At 36.9% G+C, this 15,100-nt stretch overlaps 1 protein-coding gene across 7 annotated transcripts in view; it reads right to left on the bottom strand.

Moving 5' to 3' along the window:
• Positions 1–2,071: 2,071 nt before the first annotated feature.
• RBBP8 (RB binding protein 8, endonuclease) overlaps positions 2,072–15,100 on the bottom strand; it is a 43,950-nt gene continuing 30,921 nt past the window's right edge. For 5 of the 7 annotated variants that reach the window (XM_051775017.1, XM_051775026.1, XM_051775008.1 and 2 more), the window contains 7 exons: positions 12,782–12,882; positions 11,880–11,994; positions 11,198–11,350; positions 10,422–10,491; positions 9,363–9,459; positions 5,014–5,155; positions 2,075–3,111 (listed from right to left, as the gene is read on the bottom strand). In XM_051775017.1, coding sequence (XP_051630977.1) covers positions 3,014–3,111; positions 5,014–5,155; positions 9,363–9,459; positions 10,422–10,491; positions 11,198–11,350; positions 11,880–11,994; positions 12,782–12,882 — 776 coding nt within the window. In that variant the 3' untranslated portion in view covers positions 2,075–3,013. Of the gene's footprint in view, positions 3,112–5,013; positions 5,156–9,362; positions 9,460–10,421; positions 10,492–11,197; positions 11,351–11,879; positions 11,995–12,781; positions 12,883–15,100 lie in introns of all 7 variants that reach the window. The other 2 variants (XM_051775038.1, XM_051775032.1) reach the window with 2 other exon arrangements.

Raw genomic sequence — 15,100 nt, 5'->3', positions numbered from 1 at the left:
TTTGTTCTTTCTCATAGTTCCTTAAAATAGGATTTATAATTAATTCTTTCAGAAATGTTCTCAAACAGCCTATTTCATAGCAAATTTTACATTTGATGAGTTATGATGTGCCTCCAACTTTTCTTATTGTGGACACAACTACTTTGTAAAGATTCACTCCAGTTGAAAGCAGTCTCCTACCCTTCTTTTTGTGTTAAAAACTTCTTTTTTAAGGATAAATATTTATTCAGAGCATTTAACAGTTGTCTTAAAACAATTTTCAACATATCTGCAAGAATTCCACTTTTTGGTAGCACCCATTAATTTTCTTCAAAGTTTTTTCAGGAAAGTAGACTTACCTTGGCAGGGGTTCTTTGACTGCCTGCTCCAAGAAATGAACTTCTACAGTGTGTAAACATTTATTGTCAGCACGTGTTATAATATATGGGAATGACCAAAGATTTTAATTGTTATTTGGCTTTATGCCTTTGGTATGCCTTAGGATATACCCCTGTGAAAGGCTAAAGTAAATATATCAACTAAGCAAGTAGGATGGGGACAGTGCCTACTGTTATACCTTCTTCTGTCTTTCTGCAAGGTCTGTGATTTCAACCTACGAGGATTTTGTGTTACTTAGTGTTACAGTTAAATTGATCACATTTTTTTTTAATTTTTTTTTTAGGTCTATGCCCTATATCGTACTGATGGAAGCCTATTGAACCTAAGGCGACTGAAGGCCCACACTAAGACCTTAAACCATCTTGTCCGGGAGCTGCTTTATGCTGATGACGCCGCCCTCATCGCCCACACAGAAGGAGCTCTGCAGCGTTTAACATCCTGCTTTGCAGACACTGCTGAGCTCTTTGGGCTGGAAGTCAGCTTAAAGAAGACAGAAGTTCTCTATCAACCTGCACCTCAGGAAGTCTTCCGTCATCCCCACATCACCATTGGCGAATCAGAGCTCAAATCAGTCCAGCAGTTTAACTACCTAGGTAGCCTCATCTCCTCGGACGGTAAGATTGACGGAGAGATAGACAACAGGTTAGCAAAGGCATACAGTGCCTTCAGTAGGCTTTAAAAGAGTTTGGCGTAATAAACACTTGAAGAAAAGTACCAAGGTCAGTGTTTACAGAGCCATAGTGCTGTCTACTCTCTTATATGGATCTGAATCATGGATCATCTACTGCTACCACCTGCATCTCCTAGAACACTTCCATTAACGCTGCCTCTGTACAATCCTAAACATCCACTGGTCAGATTATGTGACTAATACCTCTGTTCTAGAACAGGCAGCAGTCACAAGTATTGAGGCCATGTTGCTGAGAACACAGCTGTGTTGGGCAGGGCACGTCTCCAGGATGAAGGACCACCGCCTCCCTAAGATCTTGCTTTATGGTGAACTTGCCACTGGCTGCTGCATGAGAGGAGCCCTGAAGAGGAGATACAAGGATTCCCTGAAACAACATCTCAGCCTTGGCCATATTGATTAACATAACTGGTCTACTCTGGCCTCCAATCGGAAGGCCTGGAGACACACCATCTATGACGCAGCTGTCTCCTTTGAGAACACACGCAGGATCACTCTCGAGGAGAAAAGGCAACGCAGAAAGAACCGTGTCTTGCAGAATATACCACCTAAGGAGTCTTTCTGCTGTGCCTTTTGCAACCGGATGTGTCTGTCTCGTATTGGCCTTTTTAGCCACCAGCGCACTTGTAGCAAATGTGGGTAGAGCCCTTCCCAAATCTTCGTTTGCAAAGCCTAGCCATGATGATGCCCTGACCTCTCCACTGGCAGAACTTGCCAACATTACTGTATAACTCCACCTGTAATCAAATGGTCCTATCCACCAAGTTTTTAAATACATATTTTTATACACACACACACACACATAGACTCTCACACAAACACACACACACGTATCAAATACAAGAATAGAAATTACAGATACATTTATATATATAAATTTTTTAAAATATATAAATCCTTGGAGTATCTGTATTTTCTATTATTTTATTTTTACTTAAGGCATTTAAATAGTTTCTTGCTTTATGATATCTTTTTAAAAAAAAGAGTTCTCACTGGTTGAACCTAACTCTGATTGTAGCTTCTTTATTCCTCAGTATCTTATAGGTAGGCAGGCCAAAGATCACTAGGTAGGTATTACCCTGCCTCTGTTGATACTGTATTCTCTTACTTCCTAAATGCAAGTATGGAACTATATTGCCTGCTACAAAAAATTAATTTAAAATACCTCTGGACAATCCTTTGTAATCTAGGTGATGAGCATTGCTGTCCACTAGGAGAACTCTAGGCAGAGCTGTCACCCAAATTTAGGAATAACAATGCTTATCTCTATCAACAAGTGAGACACAGATATGCAAACAGGTCCAAATTAAGAAAAAAAAAAGAAATATTGGATATTCTAATTTAAATACTTAGGAAAACACAGTGCTATACATTTAACACCAAAATTTAAGAATGACAGACTTCATGGTTTTCCTACTTCCAAACTATTAACAGTAGATACATTTCATATTTAATACAACTTTATTACAAGCAAATATAACCATTACTGCCATAAGAGAAAGGCCATATAAGAAAATCCAGTGCAAAATAAAAGCACCCTAGAAAATCCACATTTCTATTCCCATTAATAGACATTTACCCTTGCAAGAATAACTGATTTCAGTGACTTAGAAGCAGTTACTCGCTGACACAAAGTTTAGACAGGATTTGCTGGAATTTTAGCTGTTGACTTCAAAGGAAAAAAAAAAGTGGGAGACTCATTGTCTGACAGGTGCAAAAATTAATACAAAATGTATTAACACAATATGAAACAAACATACATTAAATAGTTTTTGTTTCCTGCTAAATCAGACTTTCAAATGAATTCTATAAAATTTACATATTCAATTAAACAATTTATCTATCACTGTGGAAAACATAGTCCTTTATTTCAAGTTTATATTAACTATAAATATCTATGGGCAGGAAAGATACGCTTCAAGTTGGCAGGCCTTACTTCCCCATCCTTTATGTCTTTTGCTCTTTGCCTTTTGGAGAAAACATCACAGCATAAGGCTGCCGTCTTTTTGGACGCTGACAGGGAGCAAGATCCTCTTTAATGTATCCTTAAAAGAATAAGAATAAATTGGAAGTAAGAAATATAATATAAAACCGGGCATAACTTTAGCTTAAATTTGTGTTTACCCTCAAAAAATAACTTGTGATTTTTATTTCCTTTTGTGGCAACTGGTTCTCACTTCACAGAAAGTTATGAGATCCCAGGGTGCAATATCATTCATTAAAACACTTCTCTGCTTTCTAGTAGATGAGTGCATAGTAATGCACTGCAGACAGTCAACACTGAAGAGAATGGTAACTATGAATTGTTCAACTGTTAAAAAACAAAACTGCACTTTTCATTTTCTTTTCTACAGAAGATTTTATGTACGTAACAAAGTATGCAAGCACTGCTAATTCAGTTGACTAATAAAAACCACTTTCAAAAATGTAAATCCTAGTCATGCAGAGAAATGGCACTTTAGGCACATGTGCTCTGTGAGTCTAAACAGTACATCTCTCTGTTTTAAGGGCACCCTTATTTATTGAAGACTTATCCACCTGGAAAAAGCCAAACATGAACCTACAGATCAAACACACCTTGAAAGCTTTCTGATAAGAAAAGTGTATAGCAAATTTCTATAACACACTCGACTTAGCTAACACTGACAGTGAGCAGACATTTTATGCAAGTCGATTACAGCACCTGGCTTTTGTCAAACCCTTACTGTTTATCAGGAACAACATCCACCGCAGTGAGAGCAGTAGATTCCTTCTTCATAGTTGGAAAATGCTGTCTATGTAACTCAGTTATTTAAAAAAAAACCAACACAAACCACAATTGGATCAAGATACCAATAAGAAGTAGAAAATACATCTGTTGTACCCCACTACTTTGGAGCAACGGCTGCAATTGCTCATTGTGGGAACTCTCTCTGGTGTTTTGGAGTTCTTGATGCACTGTTACATAATTATTTGTTTTTCCAAGGGAGGGTTGATCTTAAGTCTGCCTCTGATATGCTTTTGAGGACCACTAACAACTGAACAGCTCTTATTCTAGCACAACAAGGAGACAGCCAAGAATTTTTAAAGAGTCTGTAAGCAGATTCTGAATGGGTAGTAACAAGTTATGCAAAAATCAAAGCTCCCTGTTCTGAACGATTAAGGATAATACTGCAGCACTACCACACAAGAACGCATACACATCTCTGGCTACATTTTCCTATGCCTGACCTGACACTGTTCTTAGAAGATTAATTCTTCACAGCTAATAACAAATGCACAAGTAAAGATATCAGTAACTCAGAGAGTTCATATAGGGCTCCTCACCACTTCTGAAGAAATGTATATAGAGTGTACTACAAAATCACCGTGTTTTAATATAATTAGAAAAACCTAATTTTTATACCAAGCTCTAGGATTTTGAAAAATTATTTAGGAAAGAACAAACTCCTGTGTAAAGAGAAGTCAAAAAAACCCCAAAACCCAAACAGCACAGTTTTTTATTGTCACTAACAAGCAGGGTATATGTATTAAAAACTATTTAATCACACCCTACCTGCAACATACCCATTATCACGTAGTGTTACGAAGCTCTAAAAATACTGACAAATGACATCAACAGTGCTGCCTGTCTCTCCTCAGTAAGTAAAATCTCTCAGCCTTTGCCTCTGAAAACCTAGTTCTTGCTTTGATTCAAAGACATGTAGGGTTTAAATTAAGTTCTAGGAAAATCCCAATTCTTTCTGCCTTCTCTATCTAAGGTCTAAGAAAGTTTTCATATATTCCTTTCTTAGTAGTACAGGAGCTGCTAAAAATAGACAATATTTATTTAAAATAATGGCTGCTGATAAGTAAACAGACCTCAACAGGACTGGGTGAGAAAGGCTACAGATAATTTCAGGGAACCATTTCTGGTAAACAAAATCAGCTTTGAAAAGTGCTTTGTAAGATTTTTTTTTTGCACAAACCTCTTTCCATGCAGGTTTGGGTGGAAGGAAATCCAACCTCCCAGAAATTTTCAGGAGTATTTGGAGGAATGTAGCGAAATCTGTGTCTGGAACAGGAAGCTAGTTTCTTCTCTCTCTCTTCTTCTGGAATGTCTGCATAATACTAAATATTAGGGGAAAAAAGAATCCATGTTAACAAATTCATACATATACAGCAACTGCTTTACACAATGACATTGTCAATCACTGTGTTTATTAACACAGTTATCTAAAAATAATGGTGAGGATAGCCAAGACTAGAGATTTATTATCCAAGTGACAAACACCTGGCAATTATCCTAAAAGCTTACTGAACTTACAGATTATTTATGGTGGCAAATTTGTTAGCTTCCTATCTTTTAACATACCATAGGTACGAGGTTTATGCATGTGTATAATTGCTTATGTCAACCATTTTACTGACTGATTTTACAAAGATAAGTAGCACAGGTGTTGAAATAGATGGGAATTTTAAAAATTTTTTAAGTTTCAGCTTGCATTTACAAATAAAATTAAAAAAATGAAGAAACACACTATGAAAGCCCCATGTCTACATTTATATCAGCAACAGTAAACTTAAGTAAAAATTCTTCCTTCTTAATAACCCTCTAATTAGGAGTAAATAAAGAGCTAGTTTAACTAGCTGTCACTGAGACTCCACAAACTGTCTGCCAACCACACATTCTCTACAGTAAATTGGTTACTCTTTTATTCCTGTCAGCTGTACTGGAGGTTGCAAAGACTTCAAACCTTTTTGCTGCATTGGTCCCATGAGTAGCATCTAAGAAAGCTAGGGTTGTTTTTTTTCCATGCAGTTTTGTAGTGTTTTGATTTGTAATTCTAGTTGTGTCTCCTAAAAATACGAATCTGGCACTTTGATATCAGAGAGTGCCAAAATATTTTCAAAGTGAATTCACCATGTGATTCAAGTGGTAAGCCAACAGTCACAGCAACACAAGAAACCTGACCCTTGTAGAAGTGGTAATACAATTCTGCTGAAATGACAGTGTTGCAATTCAAAAAGGCAAACTAAAGTTTAAAGCTCATTCAATCAACTGCAAAGTGATCTACACTGGTGAAATCAGAAAAGGAAAAAGAGCCAATAGAGATTACTTCATTTCCCCAACTACTAGTAGGATTTTGCATAAAAATCCTCCTTCAAAAAATCATGAGATATAAATATTGATGATTGTATAGAAAAGAGTAATCACAGCTCTGAATATGTCAGTGTCAAAACTGCATGAAATAGGAAAAGCAGACTTGTTTCATTTTGTGATTCTGTAGTCCATGGGAACTGCAACTCTACCTAAAACAGGTACATTTCTCCCCTCCCCAAATCAATTCAGACTTTGTGCCATTTTACAAAGTGTGAGACCAGAACATACTCTGCTCTCTCCCTTATTAGTACATGCATCTGTAACATGTGGATCTCCCAGTCAAGAACACAGATTTAGGTTGTTAGCAGGTTGTAACCAAAATTCAGGTTATGGTCTGTCTACTATGAAGTCCGGGAATGTGGGACAGAATAAACAGCCCATTCCATAGATAATATTCAGGAATTGTTATGAGCCCCTAGTAGAAAGTTCTTCAAAACGTTTAGAGTCTAAGTTCAGGATCAGTCACTGAATTTGTAGACACTTCATTTGACAATGTTTGCCACTGTCTTATAAAACGTTCCCTTAAAGCAGAAAAAGCCTATGCCAAGACCAGAATTTAAGTGGGTATCATCAGTATCTTGGGGATTGAGTCAGATAGATTAAGGTTACTTTTCCAGCTAGATTTCAGAGATCCATCTGGAAAGATGTTTTTGTCACTCAGTTAAATATCTAGAAACTAATGAAAGAGGAGGAACAAGTAATTGTCATCTGGAACACATCAATTTTCCCTGCAAAAGGTAAGAACATGGTGTAAAGTCAGCAAAATTAATATAAGAATTCTACAATATCTGTATAAGCCAAATAATACTAAGTCTTATTTAGGGATAATTAGCAGTGCTCCATATTTTTGTCCTGTAAATAGCCTGAAAATTTAGAAATTGACCTACTAAAAGTTTGTAATGTGCTGTATTTTTTTTTAATTAAAACATTTAGATTGGTAAGGAATATTTATAGATCCAACAATGAAAAATACAGTACAGTTCAGTGGTAACAGAAAATAAAAAGACCAATAAAAAATTAAGACAAGTATGTTTTAAATAGAAATTAGAAAGTAACTTTTTTTCTTTAGTTTGTTTAGAAACCTATTAGGGTTGACAGAGAATGAGAGAGTTATGTATGTCAGCTAAGCAGCAATAAGAACTCTCAGCTGTTTTCTAGATTGATTTCCCTGTCCACAGCATTTTCAGTCCACACAAAACATTTGAGCTAGGGTTTTCCATGGTGAAGATAGGTCATATCTCATCCTACAGTGTCTTCTCTGTAAAATAACTGTTTACAGAACTCTACAATTTCAAGTCTCAGAAAGGGAACTCCCAATAATCTAGCATAAAGTTACTTACAGAATAATTTCTGCAATCTAAATGCGTATAAAAACATCTGACTGTCCTACTCATCCAAAGTGTAGCTAGACTTTATAGCCACACTAACAAATGTTACTTTTACAAGCTACCAGTAACTCCTGCCTACAATCTTTCTCTGATAGCATTGCAAAGTCATAACAAAACGTCTTATCAAAAGTTCTACACTGTAAAGTGAATGAGATGCTTCCACAATTTTAAGATAAGCACTTATAAAGGACTGTAATATCAGTCTGCTGCGGCATGTGCAGAAATTAAATCTGTCAGGTCTTCTCAGAGTGACAGGTAACTCACCCTCCTCACATCACTTGCAGCACACAGCCAGAAAAAACTGACTGATATCTACCCACTCCCAAAATATTTCCTTAGACTTTGGCGACTTTTCAAACCCACATGGCTAATCAGTAAGCCAAAACTTTTTAAAAGCATCATTTATGCTTTATCCAATACTCCCTTCTTCCATAGGCATTTAATTCAAAGCTAGTTTTATTACTGTGCAATGACAGAGCCAAGCATTCCCTACATTTCAAGACATTCATCTTGAATGGTGTAGACTAAAAAAAAAAACCTCAGAAAACCAAAATCAACAACAAAACCACACTTTCCTGACACTTAATGTAAAAACCTACTATTACAAAAGTGGAGCTGTGAATGTTTTCAGACACCACAGTTACCACTCTAACTTGACAGAAAGTAATAAAAACTGCATTTGTAGAGAGAAGATCTGCAGGTTACAGAAACAGGAAATTAAAACACTAACCACATGGCTCTTGGACCAAGAAATAGACTGAAGGTTTGGGGGTTTTCTTTGGTTTTGTTATTTTCTAATATCTTGTTTTCTTTCAAACTCTTTAAATTAAACATATTTTTGAAAATGGTGTTTATAGTTATAAAACTTAAATATTTGTATTTAATGAGTTTCATCAAAACTATTTTTCAGGAATGTGTTTTAATTAAAAATATAGTCTTATAAATTTCTTCAACTAAGTAAATGGGACTTGACTGCAAACTGAATAGCAGAAGATTCAATGAAAAATGTTGATTCTATATGGGTGTGGAAATTAGGTCAAAATATTCCAGAAAATCCATCATTATTCAGTCACCAATCCACATTTCTAGGGAGTCATAATTTATTAGATAATCACCAATGATTAAGTTCAGCCTGAAAGCCAAATTAAATCTGTCCTTATTACACATGTAATTACTTCAATATTTTATCTCTACACCAAGTATCTGAAAGCAGTTTACTAAACTGAAAGGGAGGAAAAAATGTCATCATGAAACCTGAAATGTAATACCTTTTATCCTGCTAATGTAAACATTTTTGCATGCATTTGCACATATAAAAACATTGCCACCTATGCTGGTGCAATTATTTGAAAAACTTATCACAGAAAACAAGGGAAAAAACAAGCAAATCAAACAGAGATAGATATATCTATTTATAAACAGGAACAACAGGACATAGAACTTACTGAGTCCAGTACCTGTAAATTTCAGTAGAGCTTTTGAGCTGAAATTTAAAACTTTTAATAGTTCTTTGACTTACTGATCTTACTGGAACCCTGATGCTAGAAGCTTCTATAATACATATACACAAAAAACCCCCAAGACTTTATATGCAGTTACTACAGCTGAAAACAAACAAACCAACCACAAACTTGGTAAAACAGCTTTGGTAAATACTTACTCCTCTGCTACTGTAGGCAATGACAATGATGCAACCAGATTCATGATTTCAACAGCACTTTAGCACTTAAATACTGTCAGAGTTAGGGGAATGGAAGACTGACCAAACTTTTAAAGCATTACTTACTATTTCACATTCCTTACAAGTATGGCCAAGTAATTTTCTTCTTTCTTCTTTTTTTCGAATAACCTCAATATGAGGAAAATCTAACACAGTATTCTTTCTGAAAAATAGAAACATTTTCACATATGATAGTACTTTTATTTCTTCTACATAACTGGAAATTTCTGGTTTTTAGAACATAATGATGGAGAATCAAGGGAAAAAAAATATCAGATAATGCCTGCAAAACCCAAATCAGATTGTATTTCATAGCTGAATAGGACTATTTTTATAAATAAAAGTTTTTAAATGTAATATGATCTTTTACATAACCAGAGATGTATGTCTCATTATTCTGGCTTTTCATTGTGTGAAAGTAATTATTAGATAGAAATTGTTCAAATATAAATCTTCTGTAGAGTATTTATTTTTGTCTGAGTTGTGCTTGCACTGATTTCCATGAGAGGAACATATCTGGGGGTTCAAGACCAGAACAGATTCTTTTCAACTTATCTGCTCACAAAACACTAAACAAGTTTTCCTCTACAAAGAAAACATACACCAAAGTGAAAAAAAAAACAAGCTAACTGAAGGGCTTGGTATCATTATGAAATAAAGATACAGACTTCCAGTGATGATTATAGAAACAGAAATAGAGGAGGCACTAAGAGGCACAGTTGTTGAACATTATTCATTTATTGCATAGAGCAAGGGGCAAAAATATCAGAGAAGGAAAGATTTTATTTGTACAAGCAACCTATAGGTTCTTGGCTCTTAAACTCATACATGACCACATGCCTGTAAGAAATCACATGGATTACAAAACACTGCGTTCCATAAATTATAAAAAGCAGAAAAGGCAATACCTTCTCTTCAGCAAATATGATAGGCATCTCAACATGGTTACTTTTTTTCCCCTAGCCCAGCTTTTATCTAAGGTTTTTATCGAATTTAGTAGATCTTTTGCCTGTGCATCTTCAACTGCTAATATATAACAAACATGTTGATTTTATGGAGGAACAAGCTCCCTATAGGGAGAATATAAAGAGCCTTAGAATGTCTATACAGAACAAATTAAATTACCTTTCATCACTTTTGAAATATGGCTCCACAAAAGCTTTCTGTTTGGCTTTATCTTGTTTATCCTCATGCTCTGTACATACACATGCAAAACAAAAAGTTACATATCATATAAGGTGAACAGACTGCCTGGGAAAACTTCTGTAAAATTATTAACCAACTAAAACCAATAAAAACCCATCATGTACATTCAGTCTGAGATAACATATTCAAGTATGTACTAAAAACAATATAGAATTGATTGAACCAACAATCAAAAAGCATTCCTGGAGTAGCAGGAAAACAGTAGCAAGACAAGTAAAAAAGACAAGCAGAATATTAAAGGGAAGGTTGCTTAAAATACAAAATACTGTAAAATCTTTGATAGAACCTAGGATAGGGAGAAGAAAGGAAGTAATTAATCTGTAGCCAAAAACTAGTATGACTCTTCGGGATGATCTTGTGCAGGGCTAAGTTGGATTGATGATCCTTGTGGGTCCCTTCCAACTCAGCATATTTTGTGATTCTGTTTGCTCTAAGAGTCACTTTGCTGTTCTGCTGTTCTGCCATCTTCCATTACACATCCCACATTTGGGTGGTGACTGTATAAATGAACTAGTGAAATAATTATCATATTGGTTTATGTTATGTCCTTACAATTAATCAATTTTCACATGAATTTATGAAAAAAGAACCGATGGTTTACTCGGCATATTTGTTCCTAGAGAACAGAGACTGATTTCAAATCAACTTTTGCAGTTTAACCTGTCTAATAAAGACAAAATCGAATCATATCGCACTCTTTAGTTTCTTGCTTGCTACTGTTATTCCCTTATCCCGCTCTTCATCATGAAGAGTTTCTTTTTCATCACATGCAGAAGGACTATCTTCTGGTAGGCAGGATTCATATTCTTCATGGGTTGTCCGATCAAACATCTCTGTTATTTCTCCTCCTATTATAAAAAGTACAATGAACATCCAAATCAGCCTCTCCACGATTTTGGTCAAGAAAGTGCATTTTGATTGAATGTGTATCAAAAGAAGTAACATTTAGTCTTTCCATAGAAAGTCTAGTATGATGACATAGTAAACTTTCAAAGCTGCTTGTTACAAGAGTGATTGTTGCAGGTGAGATCAGAGCTGTTACATGGCTAAGTATTTAACTCTTTGAGCACTACAAATGAACTGGCTCTCTTGGCATAAATTCTATCATTTTCTTAATCTTAAAAAAAACCCATTTAAAATCCACAACCAGACTGATCTGTGCAACCTATAAAAATACATCAGCAGTTTTTTACTGTAAAGCATTTTTTATGATATAGTCATACAGGGAAAAAATGCCATTCACTCTTCCCTTCTCAAAAAAACCCTCCAAACAACAACCCAACAAAAACCACCCCAAAACCCAACAAAAAAAAAAAAAAATCAACTCCCCACACACCACAAAAAGCAGCAAACCAAAGGGGAAGAAAAAAGTCTTACTTGGACTGCTTTCCTGATTTTGCTCTTGATTTTTCATTTTTAATAGCACACTATCACTAACGTATGTGTAATCCATATCAACAACTTCCCCTCCGACTTTGCTCTGAGAATCACCCTAAGAAAAGCAAAAATGACAATTGCCCTCAGATGCAACTGGTGTAGTCAGTGTCACTTCTGTGTATTCTGAAACACTTTCATAGCAATTACTGGCTTCTTTTTGGACACTCTTTTTTCCCCCCACAGTAATGTCTGCATGATAAAGATAGAAAATCTACATAAAGAATAACATGTTTTGAAATTCAAGTGTGAAGCATTTATTTGATGGGGAAGAAACGCCTTAAAAAAATTTCACGTTAAACTCTCCAAAGATAAAAAGTAACAATGAAACATACAGAAATGAAAGACTGGACAAATTAATAGAGTTTAAGATAGTCTTTAAGTGAGAGAGACAAAACAAGCAGACTTCATGAAAATTCTCAGAGATCTTAATAAGCAAGCTGCACCCAACTCAGAGAAAGATAATAGTCATTATTGGCACATTTTCTATCACTTAACATAAAGAGATATCACAGATGTATCACACTGAACATCTTCACAGGAAAAATAATGAGATTTAGAATATTTTTTGTCTTAAAAGAAACTCAAAACCACCTCCAAAAGCATCAGTTTCATATGGAGTATATGTCTGCTGAGTTTATCAACTAGACAGTGGAAATGTTTTAGGATAACTGTAGTGTACTACACAAAAACAAACATTTCAGGTGTGCAAACAAATATTAAATGAGATGAATTTAGAATTTTGTTAGAAAATGGGTTTGGTCTACCCAGAACAATGTTCCTGATAGTAGTTTTTCAGGCTTTTTTAACATCACAGAACATGCAGGCTTGTTATAAAAGTTTACCTTTGTATCAATCACAGTAATGTCCATTTTGTACTGTGAAAGGTCAGCTCCTGGGTCTACGCTCCACTGTAGGTTTTCTAAAGAGGGTTTATCTTTCAGGTCTGGATGCAGAGAATATGAGGGAAAAAAAAGACAATCAGAATCAAACTCTGCCAGCAGCACCCTATAGTGTGTAATTTACATCAGCTTCCCTTTTATCAATTTATCTATGGGTTTAGGGATTATTTTTCTCCAATAGGCTCATTTGGTGTAAATCGTATTTTGTCTGAAGAGTTAGAAATAGATCTTTTTTTTGTCGTATTCAGGAAGCACACTACACCTTTGGGTTTGTATGAGGTATATAATACATAAAATACACTTGCAGGTAAATCCTCTGTCAGGTAGTATTGATAATGCATAGAAAACATTCATAGGCTCATGGAATTGTTTAGGTTGGAAAAGACCTTGAAGATCATTGAGTCCAACCATTAAGCCAGCAATGCCAAGTCCACCAGTAAACCAAGTTCTTAGGTACCAAATCCACAAGTTTTTTGAACACTTCCAGAGATGGTGAATTCACCAATTCCCTGGGCAACCCATTGCAATGCCTGACAACCCTTTCAGTGAAGAAATTACTCCTAATATCCAATTCAAACCACCCCTCGTACAAATTGAGGCCATTTCCTCTTGTCCTATCTGGTTACATGGGAGAAGTGGGTGACCTCCACCTGTCTACAACCTCCTTACAAGTAGTTGTAGAGAGCGATAAGGTCTGTCCAAAGCCTCCTTTTCTCCAGGCCAAACAATCCCTGTTCCCTCAGCTGCTCCTCATAAGACTTGTGCTCCATCCCCTTCACCAGCTCCATTGCCTTCTTCTCTGGACATGCTCCAGCACCTCAATGTCTTTCTTTTAGTGAGTGGTCCAAAACTGAATACAGGATTCGAGGTGCAGCTTCATCAGTGCAGAGTGACAGTGATAGCCACCAGTGCAGAGTGACAGCCCTGGTCCTGCTGGCCACAGTATTTCTGACAAAGACCTTTTTGGCCACCTGGGAACACTGCCACCTCATTGTTCAGATGGCTGTTGACCAGCACCCCAGGTCCTTTTCCACTAGGCAGCTTTCCAGCCACCCTTCCCCCAGCCTGTAGCAATGTTACATGGGGTTGTTGTGACCCGAGTGGAGAACCTGGCACTTGGCCTTCACAGAATCACAGAATATGCTGAGTTGGAAGGGACCCACAAGGATCATCGAGTCTAGCTCCTGGCCCTGCACAGGACCATCCCCAGGAGTCACATCATGTGTCTGAGAGTATCATCCAAATGCTTCTTGAACTCTGTCAGGCTTGGTACTGTGACCACTTCTCTGGGGAGCACAATCACCCTCTAGGCTAATATCCAACCTAAAACTCCCATGACACAACTTCAGACCATTCCCTCAGGTCTTGTCACTGGTCACCACAGAGAAGAGATCAGTGCCTGCCCCTCCTCCTCCCCTCATGAAGAAGTTGTAGACTACGATGAGGTCTCCCCTCAGTCTCCTCCAGGTTGAACAGACCAAGTGGCTTACACCATTGGCCTCAGTCCATCCTTCCAGATCCCTCTGCAGATCCTTCCTACTCTCCAGCAGATCAACACTTCCACACAACTCGAGCTGTCTGTAAACTGACTCAGGTTGCACTTGATCCCCTCATCCAGGCCATTGATAAAGACATTAAACAGGACTGGCCCCAACACTGAGTCCTGGGGAACATCACTGGTGACCGGCCACCAGCTGGATGTAACTCCATTTGCCACCACCTTCTGGGCCTGGCCATCCAGACAGTTTTTTATGCAGTTAAGAGTACACCTGTCCAAGCCATAAGCACTCAGTTTCTCTAGGAGAATGCTGTGGGAAACAACATCAAAGGCTTTGCTGAAGTCCAGGTAAACATCCTCAGTCTTTCCCTCATCCACTAAGCAGGTGTGGATCCTTCAGTGGATCCCCATCCAGCCTCATAGACTTGTGTGTCTAAGTAATGCAGCAGCTTGCTGACCATTTCTCCTTGGATTATGGGGGTTTCATTCTGCTCCCTTTCCCTGTCTTCCAATGCAGGGGACTAGGTACCCTGAGAACAACTCATCTTACTATTAAAGACAGAGGCAAAGATGGCATTAAGTAACTCAGACCCGTCTTCAACCTTTACCACTATGATTCCCCCTGCATCCAATAAAGATTGGAGATTCTCCTTAGCCCTCCTTTTGTTGCTGATGGATTTCTAGAAACATTTTTTATTGTCTTTTACGGCAGTAGCCAGATTAAGCTCTAGTTGGCTTTGGTCATTCTAATTTTCTTTCTGTGT

Source organism: Manacus candei, unplaced genomic scaffold (assembly GCF_025592945.1).
Source record: "Manacus candei isolate 608988 ecotype Guabito, Panama unplaced genomic scaffold, ASM2559294v1 h1tg000008l, whole genome shotgun sequence".
NCBI classification, from domain to species: Eukaryota; Metazoa; Chordata; class Aves; order Passeriformes; family Pipridae; genus Manacus; species Manacus candei.
This window is presented reverse-complemented; position numbering and strand designations above follow the sequence as displayed.